Source organism: Leiobunum rupestre, chromosome 4, assembly GCF_980474605.1.
Source record: "Leiobunum rupestre chromosome 4, qqLeiRupe1.1.hap1, whole genome shotgun sequence".
NCBI lineage: Eukaryota > Metazoa > Arthropoda > Arachnida > Opiliones > Sclerosomatidae > Leiobunum > Leiobunum rupestre.
Window position 1 is genome coordinate 39608359 of NC_143387.1, and position 13119 is coordinate 39621477.

Below are 13119 nucleotides of genomic sequence, written 5' to 3' on the forward strand. Positions count from 1 at the left end.
ACATTTTAGTTATCCTGGGGTACGTTCAGCAGCGCTCATCGGACTCACCGATTAGTAATCGCTGACATCGGTTTCCTTCTGTACGCTTTTTCACGTTTCCGGTTTTGACGTCACGAAACTCACGATGGTCATCGGTTACTCACCGAATAGTAGGGAGGGGAATTCCGAGGCGCGTTAAATCCAACACCGTATTGAGAACTCGCCGCTACCGGGAGGGGGGCCATCGAAGAAAAGGGGGATGGTCGTGGTAGACTTTTTTACACTCTATCGGTAGATCGCGTCCTCTATTAATAAAAATATACATTTAAAACCGTTGGAAATCGCGTGGTAAGTTTGAATCTTTCATGATAATGGATCACACTTATTGTAAAATAAAAGTTAAGAAAATAACTAAGACCCAACAGAAAAAGAAAGATAAAGGTACCTTCCCATTTCAGATTTTTTTTATTAAAAAACCACTTTTTAAGGCGCTAAAACAATTTACATATTTCTAGAAATAAATTATTTATACTTTGTTAACTTTTCACGTTTTCTTGTATTTAATATTTATACATAAGTCTTGTCTTAATTTTCTCCTGGCTCTCCCGCGTTTTTCTTGTTTTCAGAATCAGAATAAACACCGTCCGATAGATGGCTACACTGAATTCAGTTTTCCGTGTCACGTGTTAAAAGTCTACCACGATATGTCGATATCCCCCTTTATTTTAACGGCCCCCACAGGGAAGAGAAATTACCAGTAGCGGCGCTAAGGGTGGGCTGAAGTGGGCTTTAGCCCCCCCTGCATTTCTGAGAGGGGCCACATATTCATAATTAAGAGGCCACATATTATAATTTATGAATTTTCATTATCTCTAGAAATTTGTTTTATTGCCAAAAAACTTTTTCTGGAAAAAATCTTTCAATATAAATTTGTTTACTCAAAAAGGTAGTAGACCATAAACATAAAGATCCCAGGCAATCACGTGTCCCCTCCAGGTCGGATACAAGGTCAGTAGGGGGTCCAGAAAACGCGACGAGAGCCGCAACAATAAAACGACCTTGCTCTTCTCGCTTCCTGGAAAATTTTGGGTTTTTTCGATTTCACCACTTTTGTGAAATATGGTCAATACAAGGTTCCCGCTAAGGGTCACAAAATTCTTTAGGGCCACAAAATAATTAGCCCACCTGTGAAAAAACCTTAGCGCCGCTACTGGGAATTACACTGCCTAGCCAGTTCAGACCAATAATTACCCCTCCTTACTATTCCTTCATGGCTGGAAGAGCCGGTTTTTCCGATGACTGCCGTAAAACTACTATTAATTCAACGCCATTTAAAAAAACACCGATGACTGAATAAAAGCGTTCAACAACTTACGAAGTTACGACCTCAATCACATCATTATGACGAAAAAGCTCATCGGTGGAAAATATGGCCGCGTTCAGTAACAGCAAACGGTTGGACCATTGAATTCACATTCGCTACTGTACGACTTTTTTCACTTCCGGGACTGACGTCACGTTTGCAAACGGAGAGTCAACGAAATAAGCGGCTGTAAGAGCCGGTTATTTTGTTATCAAGCTCGGTACACATAACGTGTGTACACCATAGAAATCGGATAACAAACTAGAACGCTTAATCTAATGGCTGACAAGGTACCGATTAGATTCTTGGCTAAAACGACAGTAACGCCATCTGCGCTGCCTAAAGAGGCGCCCTCGCGCTTATCTTCGTTAAAACATGGAGGAAGCACGTGACTGATACTACGTTCAGTCAATAGGAGCGGACATCTCCATAGAAAATTTTAAGGCGAGGAAATGAATTCCCCGCTTTGGGACCTATATTTGTGCTAGGCCTCGGTTTTAATGTTTGGAATTTAAAAATCATTGCGCAAATACAGGTCCCAAAGGCGGGGAATTCATTTCCTCGCCTTAAAATTTTTGTCGATTTTAAAAGTAGATTACGAGCGAAATAACTAAGGGAAAATTATGAAAGTAGTCTTAAATAAAACCTGGAAACTTACTAAAAATCATATGAAAAATTCAAAGTTGAGTACAAACACCAAAATTATTAAAAAGTCTCCGAATTGCAACACAGTTAGGAAAACAAATTACCGTAGGAAAAGCATTGGGGAGAAAAACCAATTTTCACGAAAATTCGTCCGCTGAGACTCAGTACGTGTCTCCGCCGTTCGGCAGAGCACGGCCAACTTCGATCACGCGTACCGCGCTTTAGCGGCCCCGTCAATCGTCTGAATTTACCGTGTATATATTTTCCCACCAGGCTTTCGCTACGACCAAAATTTAACGTTAGTCAGATAGGAAAAATCCACAAAAAACAATTATTTTTAAATAAATTTAAAAAAACATTGAATTAAACCAAATGTAGGTTAATATTTAACTAATAGTATAATATGTTTTTCATGATTCTAATTTTTTAACGGTGTTTATAAATTATAAAAGAGTTAAACAGAAACCAAAAACATCCTCTAGATGCTGCCAGCAACATAGTATTATTGTTTATTACTTGAAACACATGTAAATAAATAAAACAAAAAGTGAAAAGAAGATTCAATGTAACTTCAAGGTAAATATATTATTCTAACATTTTTTATTAAATAATATTAAGTTAAAATATATTATAATTTTAGGTTTCAACAAGTTTTAAGCTTCCATCTTTTTAAACCTAGAATAATATTGTATATTTAGTAAGGGCCTGTTTGTAATTTTATCTTACTGAAATTTTTTTCCATAATAAAGGTACAACCCTAAACAGAAATCATCCTCCTTGAAATGCAGGCTGAATATCATCTATATTTTACCTATTTAGTTCCAAAGATGTACCTAAGCATCTTTTATCTTCAATTATATTAGTTTTAAGATTCTTACTCTTAAAACTAATTAGATTTACAGAAAATACTACCTAAGAACGGTTATAAACTCGTGAATTTGCTATATATATACTATTAATAAAGATTTGTTATTATTAAAGATTTATAAATTTTAAGAGATACATTATTTACGCGTCAAAACGCTCTAATATGGCGCCTTCGCGTAAAAAACGCGTCTCTTTTTCTTCATTTAATATTTATAAGGTAATATTTTTTTTAAATTATGAATTATACATAAATATATTGCAAAAAGATGGTTTAACTTACTATACCTTTTTTTTTCTAAATAGGAAAGTGGAAAACCGAAGAAAAAACATTTTCCCGTGATTTCGCTTGTATTCCCCGCCCTTGGTGATAGTAGTTTTTTGGTCGTATGTAGCGCCCCTATCGGGATTATTCATACACGCAAATTAACATTAGATGCGAGGCAATTTACGGGGCCGCTAAAGCGCGGTACGCGTGATCGAAGTTGGCCGTGGGCAGAGCCACTTGATTTTTGAACCCTCGACCTCTTCTATGGAGATGATCAGTCACGTGCTTCCTCAATGGTTAAAAGTTTTCCCCCACCCCATTGAAATTAATGTAAAGTTGGCGATAATTAAACGTTAATTAACCTACCAAATGATATAAGAAATATTCCACTGACAATTTTTCCCGTTTATATGAACTTAAATGTAATATAAAATCGTCTTGAAAAATCATTTATCGCTTTATAACATTCAAAAATAATATTTTTCCCGCACCATGTAGATAACCGAGCATCTGCTCGTCTAAGTAAAGTTTGTGTTGTCAACGCGCGTATTAGAAAGAAAAATGATATTTTAGAAAGTAGGTTGTAATTCGGAACGAATCCGAACGATATTAATACTTTTCACGAATTTTGTCATCTGTGAATTATAAATATGACTTGAAATAAGTTTCAAGGTTTATTTAAAGCTAGTTTCATAACTTTTCATCCATTGGTTCGTTCAGAATGTATCTTTAAAGTAGACGAAAATTTTAAGGCGCGGAATCTTGCCCAGTCTTAAGCCTCGGTTTAATCTACTGCGTATTTTGAAAGGGAAAAACCCGATTACTATCATTAAATCTTGGTTAAATGATGGCGAACGCTCCTTGTAATAAGAAACAAATATCGAAATACGTTCTAAGCTTATTTAACGCCAAAAATTCAACGTATTTCGTTATTTGTTTCGTATTAAAAATATCATATTATTAATACAAGATTTAACAATAGTAATCGGGTTTTTCCGTTTCAAAATACGCGCGTTGACAACGCAAACTTATTATATTATTAATGTTTATAATTTTAATATCATTTTTGAATGTTATAAAGCAATAAACGGTTTTTCAAGACGATTTTATATTACACTTAAGTTCATATAAACGGGAAAATTTGTATGTTGAATATTTCTTATATCATTTGGTAGGTTGATTCGCTCGCGTTCTACACATAGAAATCTCATAGGTAACTAGAATGCTGCCGTGTAACTGGCAAATTTGCCAAACGCCGTGGCAGACGATTGCCAGATCTCAGCCAATCAGAGCTCAAAGAGTGGTTCTGCCAAGAATTTAATGTCACCAGAGAGAATGCCGTCAATTATCTCCCGCTATAGTAGCGGATCCAAGGAGGATTATTATCCTCCTTGGCGGAACCACTCTACGGCCTCTCATTGGCTGAAGGTTCAAGGCGAACTGGCGTCAAGCTCGGCCGTAGGCGGCAGCATTCTAGTTACCTATGAGATTTCTATGGTTCTACATGTCGAACAGTCTCATCGGTGTCGTGTTTTCTTTTCAAAGCATTGATACTGATCTTGTGAATTTAATCCTTACGGCAGTAAATATGAACTTAAATTGAAGTGACCCATTATTCCGTCTTTCCCATCATTTTATCTCTCGCAACCTTCACAATAGCTCCATTTTCAAGCGATTTATTGCAAAAATAAAAAGAGTTAGCTGGGTGGTAAATTTTAAACGCGGTTACATGAAGAGCGGCGAATGCGTTTTAAGTCAAAGAAGGCGCCAAATTGTAAGACGCGTTTCAGGTACAACGTTAAAACCGCGATTACGACACAACGATTATTTTTTGTAGGAAATAGCCGGACCCTAATGTTCATACTTGGGTTTATAGCCGTACATACAATGGCTGCGTTCAACAACTATCAACGGAGAAAAGCCGTTGAGTTATCGTTGAGTTCTTTTAATCAACGCTACGTCACAAAAATCTAAAAGTTGTTGTATGATTTATAGTTCGCTGACTTAACGAACAAAATATCGTCTGCTACCCCTCCTTTAACTTTGTCGAATGACGTCACGATACTGATGAGCAACGGAAAAACCATCTCTCTCAGCCGATGTTTCCGCTGAGTGTCCGATGATCAACGTGACGTCAAAACCGGAAGTCAAAAAACCGCTGACCGTTGAGCTCAGCACTGAGCTTTTTTAGAGTTGTTGTAGATATTCGCGATAAACCATTACTGTGCACCGGTTTCCCCCATAACCATTGCGCGTAAAACAACTATTTCTAACAGTAACCTGTGAAAAGATATGTTTTCATTTGAGTAATTACTCCTAAAATATTTAATTACGGAATATTGAACCATTCTTCATTTTTTATTTAAAAAAACTAGCTTTCTATGATTTGAAAGAAACGCGTTTTCTAGTGCGTTATTAGCGATTGGAAATTATGGTAAAAAGAAAACTATTTCTAACACTAACCTGTGAAAAGATATGTTTTCTTTTGTGTATTTACTCTTACACGATTTAATTACGCAATTTTGAGTATTAAATATTCAGTTTAATTCTGAAAATAATTCCAAATGTAAGGTTTTATTTATTACAAAATTACTTACATTTGAATAATTTTGCAAAAATATATCCTCAAAAGTCGCAAATGGATATTTATATGATGACTTTCATTACTATCTAACTTTGATTTTCAACTTTAATTAAACATAAGTCGCTTTAAAGATGTCAAAAAAACCGCGTTAGCGACGAGCTAAAGTCGGCCATTTAATCTTAGGCGAAATAGAGTGTTAGTTCACCAGTGCGGCGCCGATGGTGTAACTTTCGTTGCCAGGCAAACTAAAAGCATGGGCCAAAGGCAGGGTTCTTTAAAAGTTCTAATCGGACCACACGACAAAATTTCAAAAATCGTTCTATTTGTTATCCGATTTCTATGGCTTTGAAATCTGCGGGAAACCGTTTCCGCATGTTGGCAACCCTGATTTTCATTACGCGTAGTTATATACTGTTGAGGAAAATAGCCACCATCGGGGACCGCTTGTAATACTTTTACGAGCGTATCGCCCCCCCACCCAAATGTGGCGGCTGCTACGGCCGTACTACCTATGCCTCCACTATTGAAATTTATTTTCCATATGGATTCCCTGAGCGGGATTCCCCCACGAATATTCTCCGTAAAAGAATCTATAGGATGACTCATCCCATTATTAACCCTCTTTCGAGGAAATTTTTGGGGACCATTTTGACTCTGTGGGAAAAAGGTAATTATTACCTCTCCGAAGAGACTATGTCTGTGTGTGTGTGTGTGTCTGTCTGTGGGCTGCGAACGCATTTTCCGTGCAGTTTCTCGTAATCTCTGCGTTCGCAGTTGCTAGGACTGTCGAAGTGTTGGCAAAACCACCGTGCGACGGTGAGCGTTAACGGATTAATTTGCGGTTGGGTTGGGTTTGGATGGTGTTTTTTCGTTAACGCTCACCGTCGTGACAGTTTTAAGTCAGTTTGATCGGATATTTCGTTATTTTAATGTTTATGTGTAGGGTGTGAATGTTGTGTTTGTGTTATGACGGTTGCGGGTGTTGAGTATGTTGTGTTTGTGTTTGTTCAGTCTGTTGTGTTTGTACGGGCATTTTCTCTTACACTTCTTCTTATTGACTTTGGGACGGACCAAGTGCTGAGTGTTATGCAACCTCTCAATGGCAGGGTTTCCACCAATTGTTCACGGTATTCGTCTAAGTATTAATTTGCGACTTAAAGGCGCCGGCCGGGAATCGAACCCGGGTCTGCTGCGTGCAAGAGATTTACTCTAACCACTAAAGCCACCGACGCTTGTTAAGCTATTGTGTTTTTCGAAAACCGCTTTGGCGAATGTCCTTTACGAAGTTATAACGTTAGGTACTATAATTTAATCTACATCATTTTAAATATTTATAAATTATATTAATCTTATATTTAATTAAATATTTATAAATTATATTAATCTTATATTTAATTAAATATTTATAAATTATATTAATCTTATATTTAATTAAATATTTATAAATTATATTAATCTTATATTTAATTAAATATTTATAAATTATATTAATCTTATATTTAATTAAATATTTATAAATTATATTAATCTTATATTTAATTAAATATTTATAAATTATATTAATCTTATATTTAATTAAATATTTATAAATTATATTAATCTTATATTTAATTAAATATTTATAAATTATATTAATCTTATATTTAATTAAATATTTATAAATTATATTAATCTTATATTTAATTAAATATTTATAAATTATATTAATCTTATATTTAATTAAATATTTATAAATTATATTAATCTTATATTTAATTAAATATTTATAAATTATATTAATCTTATATTTAATTAAATATTTATAAATTATATTAATCTTATATTTAATTAAATATTTATAAATTATATTAATCTTATATTTAATTAAATATTAGAAGTGAAGAGAAGCACATTGTGAAAAACTAAATGAAAAGAGACTTAAAACGGTCAACAGGAAGTCTACGAGTCGTCCACTACCAGATGTCGAATATAGCTATTGTACGGTATCTCCATCAAGGGCGAGTGTTGAAATAACATAAGCGTTAAAGATGCGGCAAGTATTTTGTAAGCGAGAAAAATACAAATACCCTCTGTAGATATTTCTTTCATTAAAATTTGCTTCGTATTATATTTAACTGATAAATTTGTTCTGTAAATAGAGTTAAATTCAATTGTGCATTGTTTTAGTACGTCTAACTCACTGTTGTAACTACTTAATTTATATTATTCTGAATAAATTAAACTCGGTTGTTTCGTCTCAATTATTTTAATAAAAATAAAAATTTTATACCGGGCTGGATTGAACCGGGATTACGTTTTTACTAAATAACTCTGAATTGCGGAGATATCTTTAAGGGACGTCTCGAGAAATTAATACCACTAGGGACAATTCTTCCGAGGAGAGGTATATTTTGGCTTGCCAACTTGTTTTTTTTTCAAAAACGTTGATTTTTATTTTCCGTAGAGTTTTCGTTGTGGGCGGGGTTAAATCAGTGTTTCCACTCTGCCGTCGCCTATAGGCGTTTAAATAAAAGATCATCCATCGCCGATTATAGAGTTTGTGCTACCGCGACTGGACTTATAACTTGTTTGTCTATGGTTTATCTTTATACTGCCAAAGCTGATAATTTTCTATGCATGGATCTGGCAGCATTTTTCAACAGGGGGGCAAGACAGTCAGTCAGGGTTTTATTTAACCACCTATTCTAGGGTCAATTTTACCAGTTTTCGCCGGTTCTTCAGTCGATTTTCGCTGCCGTTCTCGCCACAATTTCCCCCCATAAATTTACCTTAATTTCCTTTAGCGTCACTGCATATGTTTCTTCTCTTTATCTCCCATCTTACATTTAGGCAATATATTAATTTTTTAGAAAAGGTAACTATTTGTTTTTTAAATAAAAAAACAGTTTAGATAAAGTTTATTTCTGCCAAAATATTGAATGGGTTGCCATTGGGGGCACAGTAGAGGGACTACAGAGACGACGATTTTTTAGTTTTCTTACTGAAAATATCGAAAAATATTTTCGCCGCAAATTTCGCGGTTTTCAATGGTTTTCGCCGCTTTTAAAATTTCTGGTGCACCCCAAGACAGTTTTCGCCGTAAAGTGGAAACACTGGGCTAAATAGGGGTGTGGCCCCCTTGGCGTGGCCGTTACACTTATCTCACCCTGATTAATCAGTTATTGTGTGCTGGTGTCTAAGGCCTTGGGTCGACACCGATGTGTGTATCTCACAAAAAAAATAGGGGTTTGGGAATTCGTGGTGAATTTACAATCCAGAAATGGGAATTTCAAATTTCGAACATTGGCAACAGTGGACCCCAGATGAGTGGCTTGAGCATAGAGATAGAAAAGAAATAGAGGCCCTATTGTATCTGGCGAAGTTGACCGCGAGTGCCGACCCCCTTTTCGCCAATGTAATAAGCCATGAGATGGGCAGATTACGTGGCGCCATCGACGCGCGGTGAAATGAAATTAATACATTATGCCTTTTGTAAAATCAACTGTCATTTGATGTAAACAAAGGAAGGATAGATGGCGTTGCAAATTCTGCCCATCTCCGCTTTCATACATACGTGGGGGGGGATGAATTTTCCCGGTCAAAAACAGGGGTACCTTAACGCTTCAATCTTCCCTCGATTTCTTTTCTATCTCTAAGGGCTTGAGTGCATTTTTCTCGACGGACCTTGCGTACGTTCAGTAACTTGCAACAAATTCAACGGTTCAAGATTTAGAAACCGGTTTTTTACTGTACGATTTTTTAAACTTCCGGTATGACGTTACGCTGGTCAGCCGATTGAAACCATTTTAATCGTCTGGGCGAGCCGGTTCATTTGCAGCCCTAGAGCAACGGGGTCTCTAGGGTTTGTCTGTTGCCGACGTCACCCAGATGAGATCCCATTGATTTTCAATTGGATCTCATCTCAGTGACGTCACGATGTTCGTTAGCAACGAAGTTACTAACCTTAGCAACCACAGCGTATCGAGGCAACCTTTTATAGCCTAAAATTTACTAACCTTGGCACTAGAGATATATTCTTAATCCAAGTTGAGATGAGTGCTCGTTGCAAAGGCCTAGAATTTAACGATAGGCTTATATCTCTACTTTTGCTGAAATGCATTTTCAAGTATAATAATATGGAAAACTTTACAACTTTTAGCCTAGGCATGACCTTAAATTTAAAACTCACTAGGTCTTTTTGTTACTTTATGCTCAGGCAATATTAATTTTACAGCTAAGTTATGTTGACATTGATTTTTAAAACTGGCTGATTTTGCCATTACTTCTTTAAGAAGAAACAAATTAGTTTTAATCAGATATAAAATTACCCTGTAATACTGGCTTATATAAATTTTATAAAAATGTCATACTTTGCTAAAAATCTCAAAACATGGTATGCTCTTCTTCGGACCTTGTACCAAATAACATAACAGATATTTTTATGAAAATAATGAATTTTTAACCTATCAACCCTGATACACTTCAACGTAAATTAAAAAAAGAAGTTTCAAAACACCAAAGGTATTATAGCTTTCCTTTTCGAAGGATAGTTCTTAAATGTTTTCTGGTACCATTTGTGAGACATAAGAGCTGCCATAGTTTGATTTACTAATACAGTCAAGAACGCCGAAATAAAAGTGTAATTCCTCCATCCGTACACTAAACATATACCAAAATACATTGTAACTTCCCCAAAATAGTGAGGGCAAGACACTAAGTCAAACATTCCACCTTCTGGAATTGAATAATGGTTTTTCGCAACATTTCCTATAAAAATTTAATTTTAAAGAATTTTTTTATTTCATAATCCACGAATGCAAGATTATGAACATACCTTTAACTTTTCTTATGTCAGCTAAAAGTAGGTGAGACTCCAGTTGAACATACCACCCATACAGAAATAATGCGGCTCCCAAACTATGACCAGGTGTTACCCATGCTCCAGTAAACTTTACCGGGAAACCTAAGGATTGCCATATTTTGGAATTTGAAAACTAAAGTGCTCCATTTCCACGTCTTACCAGTGGCGTAGCGAGTGGGCTCACAGGCCATTCTTTCTTAAAATAAATTCATCAATTTTTACATAGATTTTTTTTCTAAATGATCGATTTGAAAAGAAAAAAAGGACTTATGGAATCTAGTTGCTGGTGCGCCCAAAATCTGACGCTACGCCACTGCATCTTACCATTCTTTTGAAATCCTGGAGCTTCTAAAATTAGAGAGAGTCCAACTCCAAAATAAAAAAACAACCCAAAAAAGTAATGAAGGAGGCTCATTCGCGCATCGGAATAAACGCTTATAAAATAGCACTCGATGAATCTTCGGTAAACTTGCAAAAGCATCAAGAATAGAGCAATAACAACATCTTCAGGAACAACTTGTAAAAAAATATACAGAGTATAAAACATTAACATCCATTCAAAGTTACATCATAAATATCCATTACCTTTATAATTGGCACTTTCATTGGAAAATTGATTTAGGACTGACAAAATGGATGAGGGACAGTTATTTTTCTTGAAATATATTTCATATAATGCCCAAGCTAAAACTGTATGGAATACGCAGGCAACAATATAGAAATGTTTAAACCACCTACAGCATAGATAAAAGTAACAAAAAAAACAAAGAATTTTGCTTCAAATGTTGTTTTGAGTATGTAATTTATGTTTGAAGTTACCTTTTGGGAAGAGTAAAAATAGATGTTATAAAAGACTTCTTTTCCAAGAAAGGTTGTGCACTTTTACCATAGAGGTAAACTGCCGAGAGTACATTCGGTAGGACGTTTGGCAGGTAAATTACACATACGCCACAAACTCCAATGACTACGGATAAAATATTCCAAATATGAGATAATTGGTAATCGTCTAAATCAAATACGCTTAAACTAAACATTTTAAATTAAATTCTAGCTCCTGTTACGTATCCATTAACCTATAACTCCTACGCAAATCCGTGAAGACAGCGGCCGATCATCAATCGTGGGCTACACCAGTCAAGCGGACAAAAAATATGAAAAGTTCAACGAACTATTTTATTTGCTTCTCTAACACGGCCTTTTATCAAGGTGCGTAAATGCCTTCGGTCTGAATTTTGTATACCATTTTCCCGTAGTTTTAGCCATAACTGAATCAATTTCGTTCGTTTTTACGGTTTGTAGCGAGACACGCTGAGAGCCTGAGACTGAGGAAAGAAAGCAACGACTTTTTCCGAGATTTTTAATTTCACTCTTATGAGCGCTATTCAGATTCTCTCCCCTTGCGGAAAAAGCTCGTGGTTGTATTTTGGAAGGAAGGGTCCTAAAAAAGGGTCGTATCATTGCCGTAGAATGAGGTTCCGTGTAAACCCCCCCCCCTTAAATTATTATTATAGGGGAGAAGCTAAGATGGATGCGCCTTCACGTAATACACGTGGGTGTGCATCATCCGGACCAGGGGATTTATGAATGAGTAAGCGCCAAAGGTAACGTCGAACAATGGTGTAGCATAAACCTAAGTCAGAAAAGGACCTGTCCAAACGGTTAGATGAAACATCAAGATTTGTTAAAAACCCTTGCCACACACATTAAATCAGTAAAATGATCGTAATATTAGAATTAATTAGGATTAGTTTATAAAATACATTTCAATCCGTAGACGAGATCTGGAATTTTAATTAGCTTGTGTTTCAATTTAGAATGTGCCTTAGTTTTTGTTCTAAACTATTTTAAAAAAACTTTAATTAAATTAATTTTTCTCTTAACGATAAAAGCGGTCAATTTCGAATTTCACAAGTATACCAATGAGAATAAAATATTTGTTTGAAACAGATCGAAGCTAAGCGACAAATTATTTCGTAAATTTTAAATACGTATCTTTTCGATTGAATGAAAATAGGTGAATATAAAGGGCAAAGAAATTTTCTTCCCGGGCTAAAATGCCAATGACACTAAAAGATTTACGTTAAATCGATAATGATAGATGTTTCGGAACCAGAAACTCGTTACATCCTGCTCCATTCGTTGGCAAAATTCAAGGTTCCTAGAAAAAAGCTACAAAACTAAAGGGGCTCCAAATTTCGGTGGCAAAATGTGTGTAAAGTCAGTAAAGTGCGAAATTTACGGTTAACTCTGCTCAATTTTCTTTTTTTTTGCCACATAACTTTGGAGCCCCTATAATGCCCAGTAGGGGCCGGTCTAAAAAGAATAGATTAGAATAAATAGAATAAATCCGGAAAAAGTGCTATAGAGTAATATTGGCGTGACGTATGTCGACGTCACCCATGCTTTTTCCTATAGATAAAAAACTCAAAATGGCGGCCATAGCCCAAAGCTAGAGAGCGATACTACTCTATTCTACTGCTATGCTGGAGACGCTGAGTGTGCCAAATACGACGATATTTTTTTTATTTATTCTAAATGGAAAAAGGCCATTCGGTTCCTAATTTTAACGTTAATGC

At 35.6% G+C, this 13119-nt stretch overlaps 1 protein-coding gene across 1 annotated transcript; it reads right to left on the bottom strand.

Moving 5' to 3' along the window:
* Positions 1–9877: 9877 nt before the first annotated feature.
* Positions 9878–12136, bottom strand: LOC149947745 (polyprenal reductase). Its single transcript, XM_090171509.1, has 5 exons — positions 11363–12136; positions 11129–11277; positions 10868–11059; positions 10517–10645; positions 9878–10449 (listed from the first exon to the last, which is right to left on the bottom strand). The coding sequence occupies exons 1-5, from the start codon at positions 11575–11577 to the stop codon at positions 10190–10192; spliced, it is 945 nt and encodes a 314-aa protein (XP_090027635.1). The 5' UTR covers positions 11578–12136; the 3' UTR covers positions 9878–10189.
* Between the last annotated feature and the right edge of the window lie 983 nt (positions 12137–13119).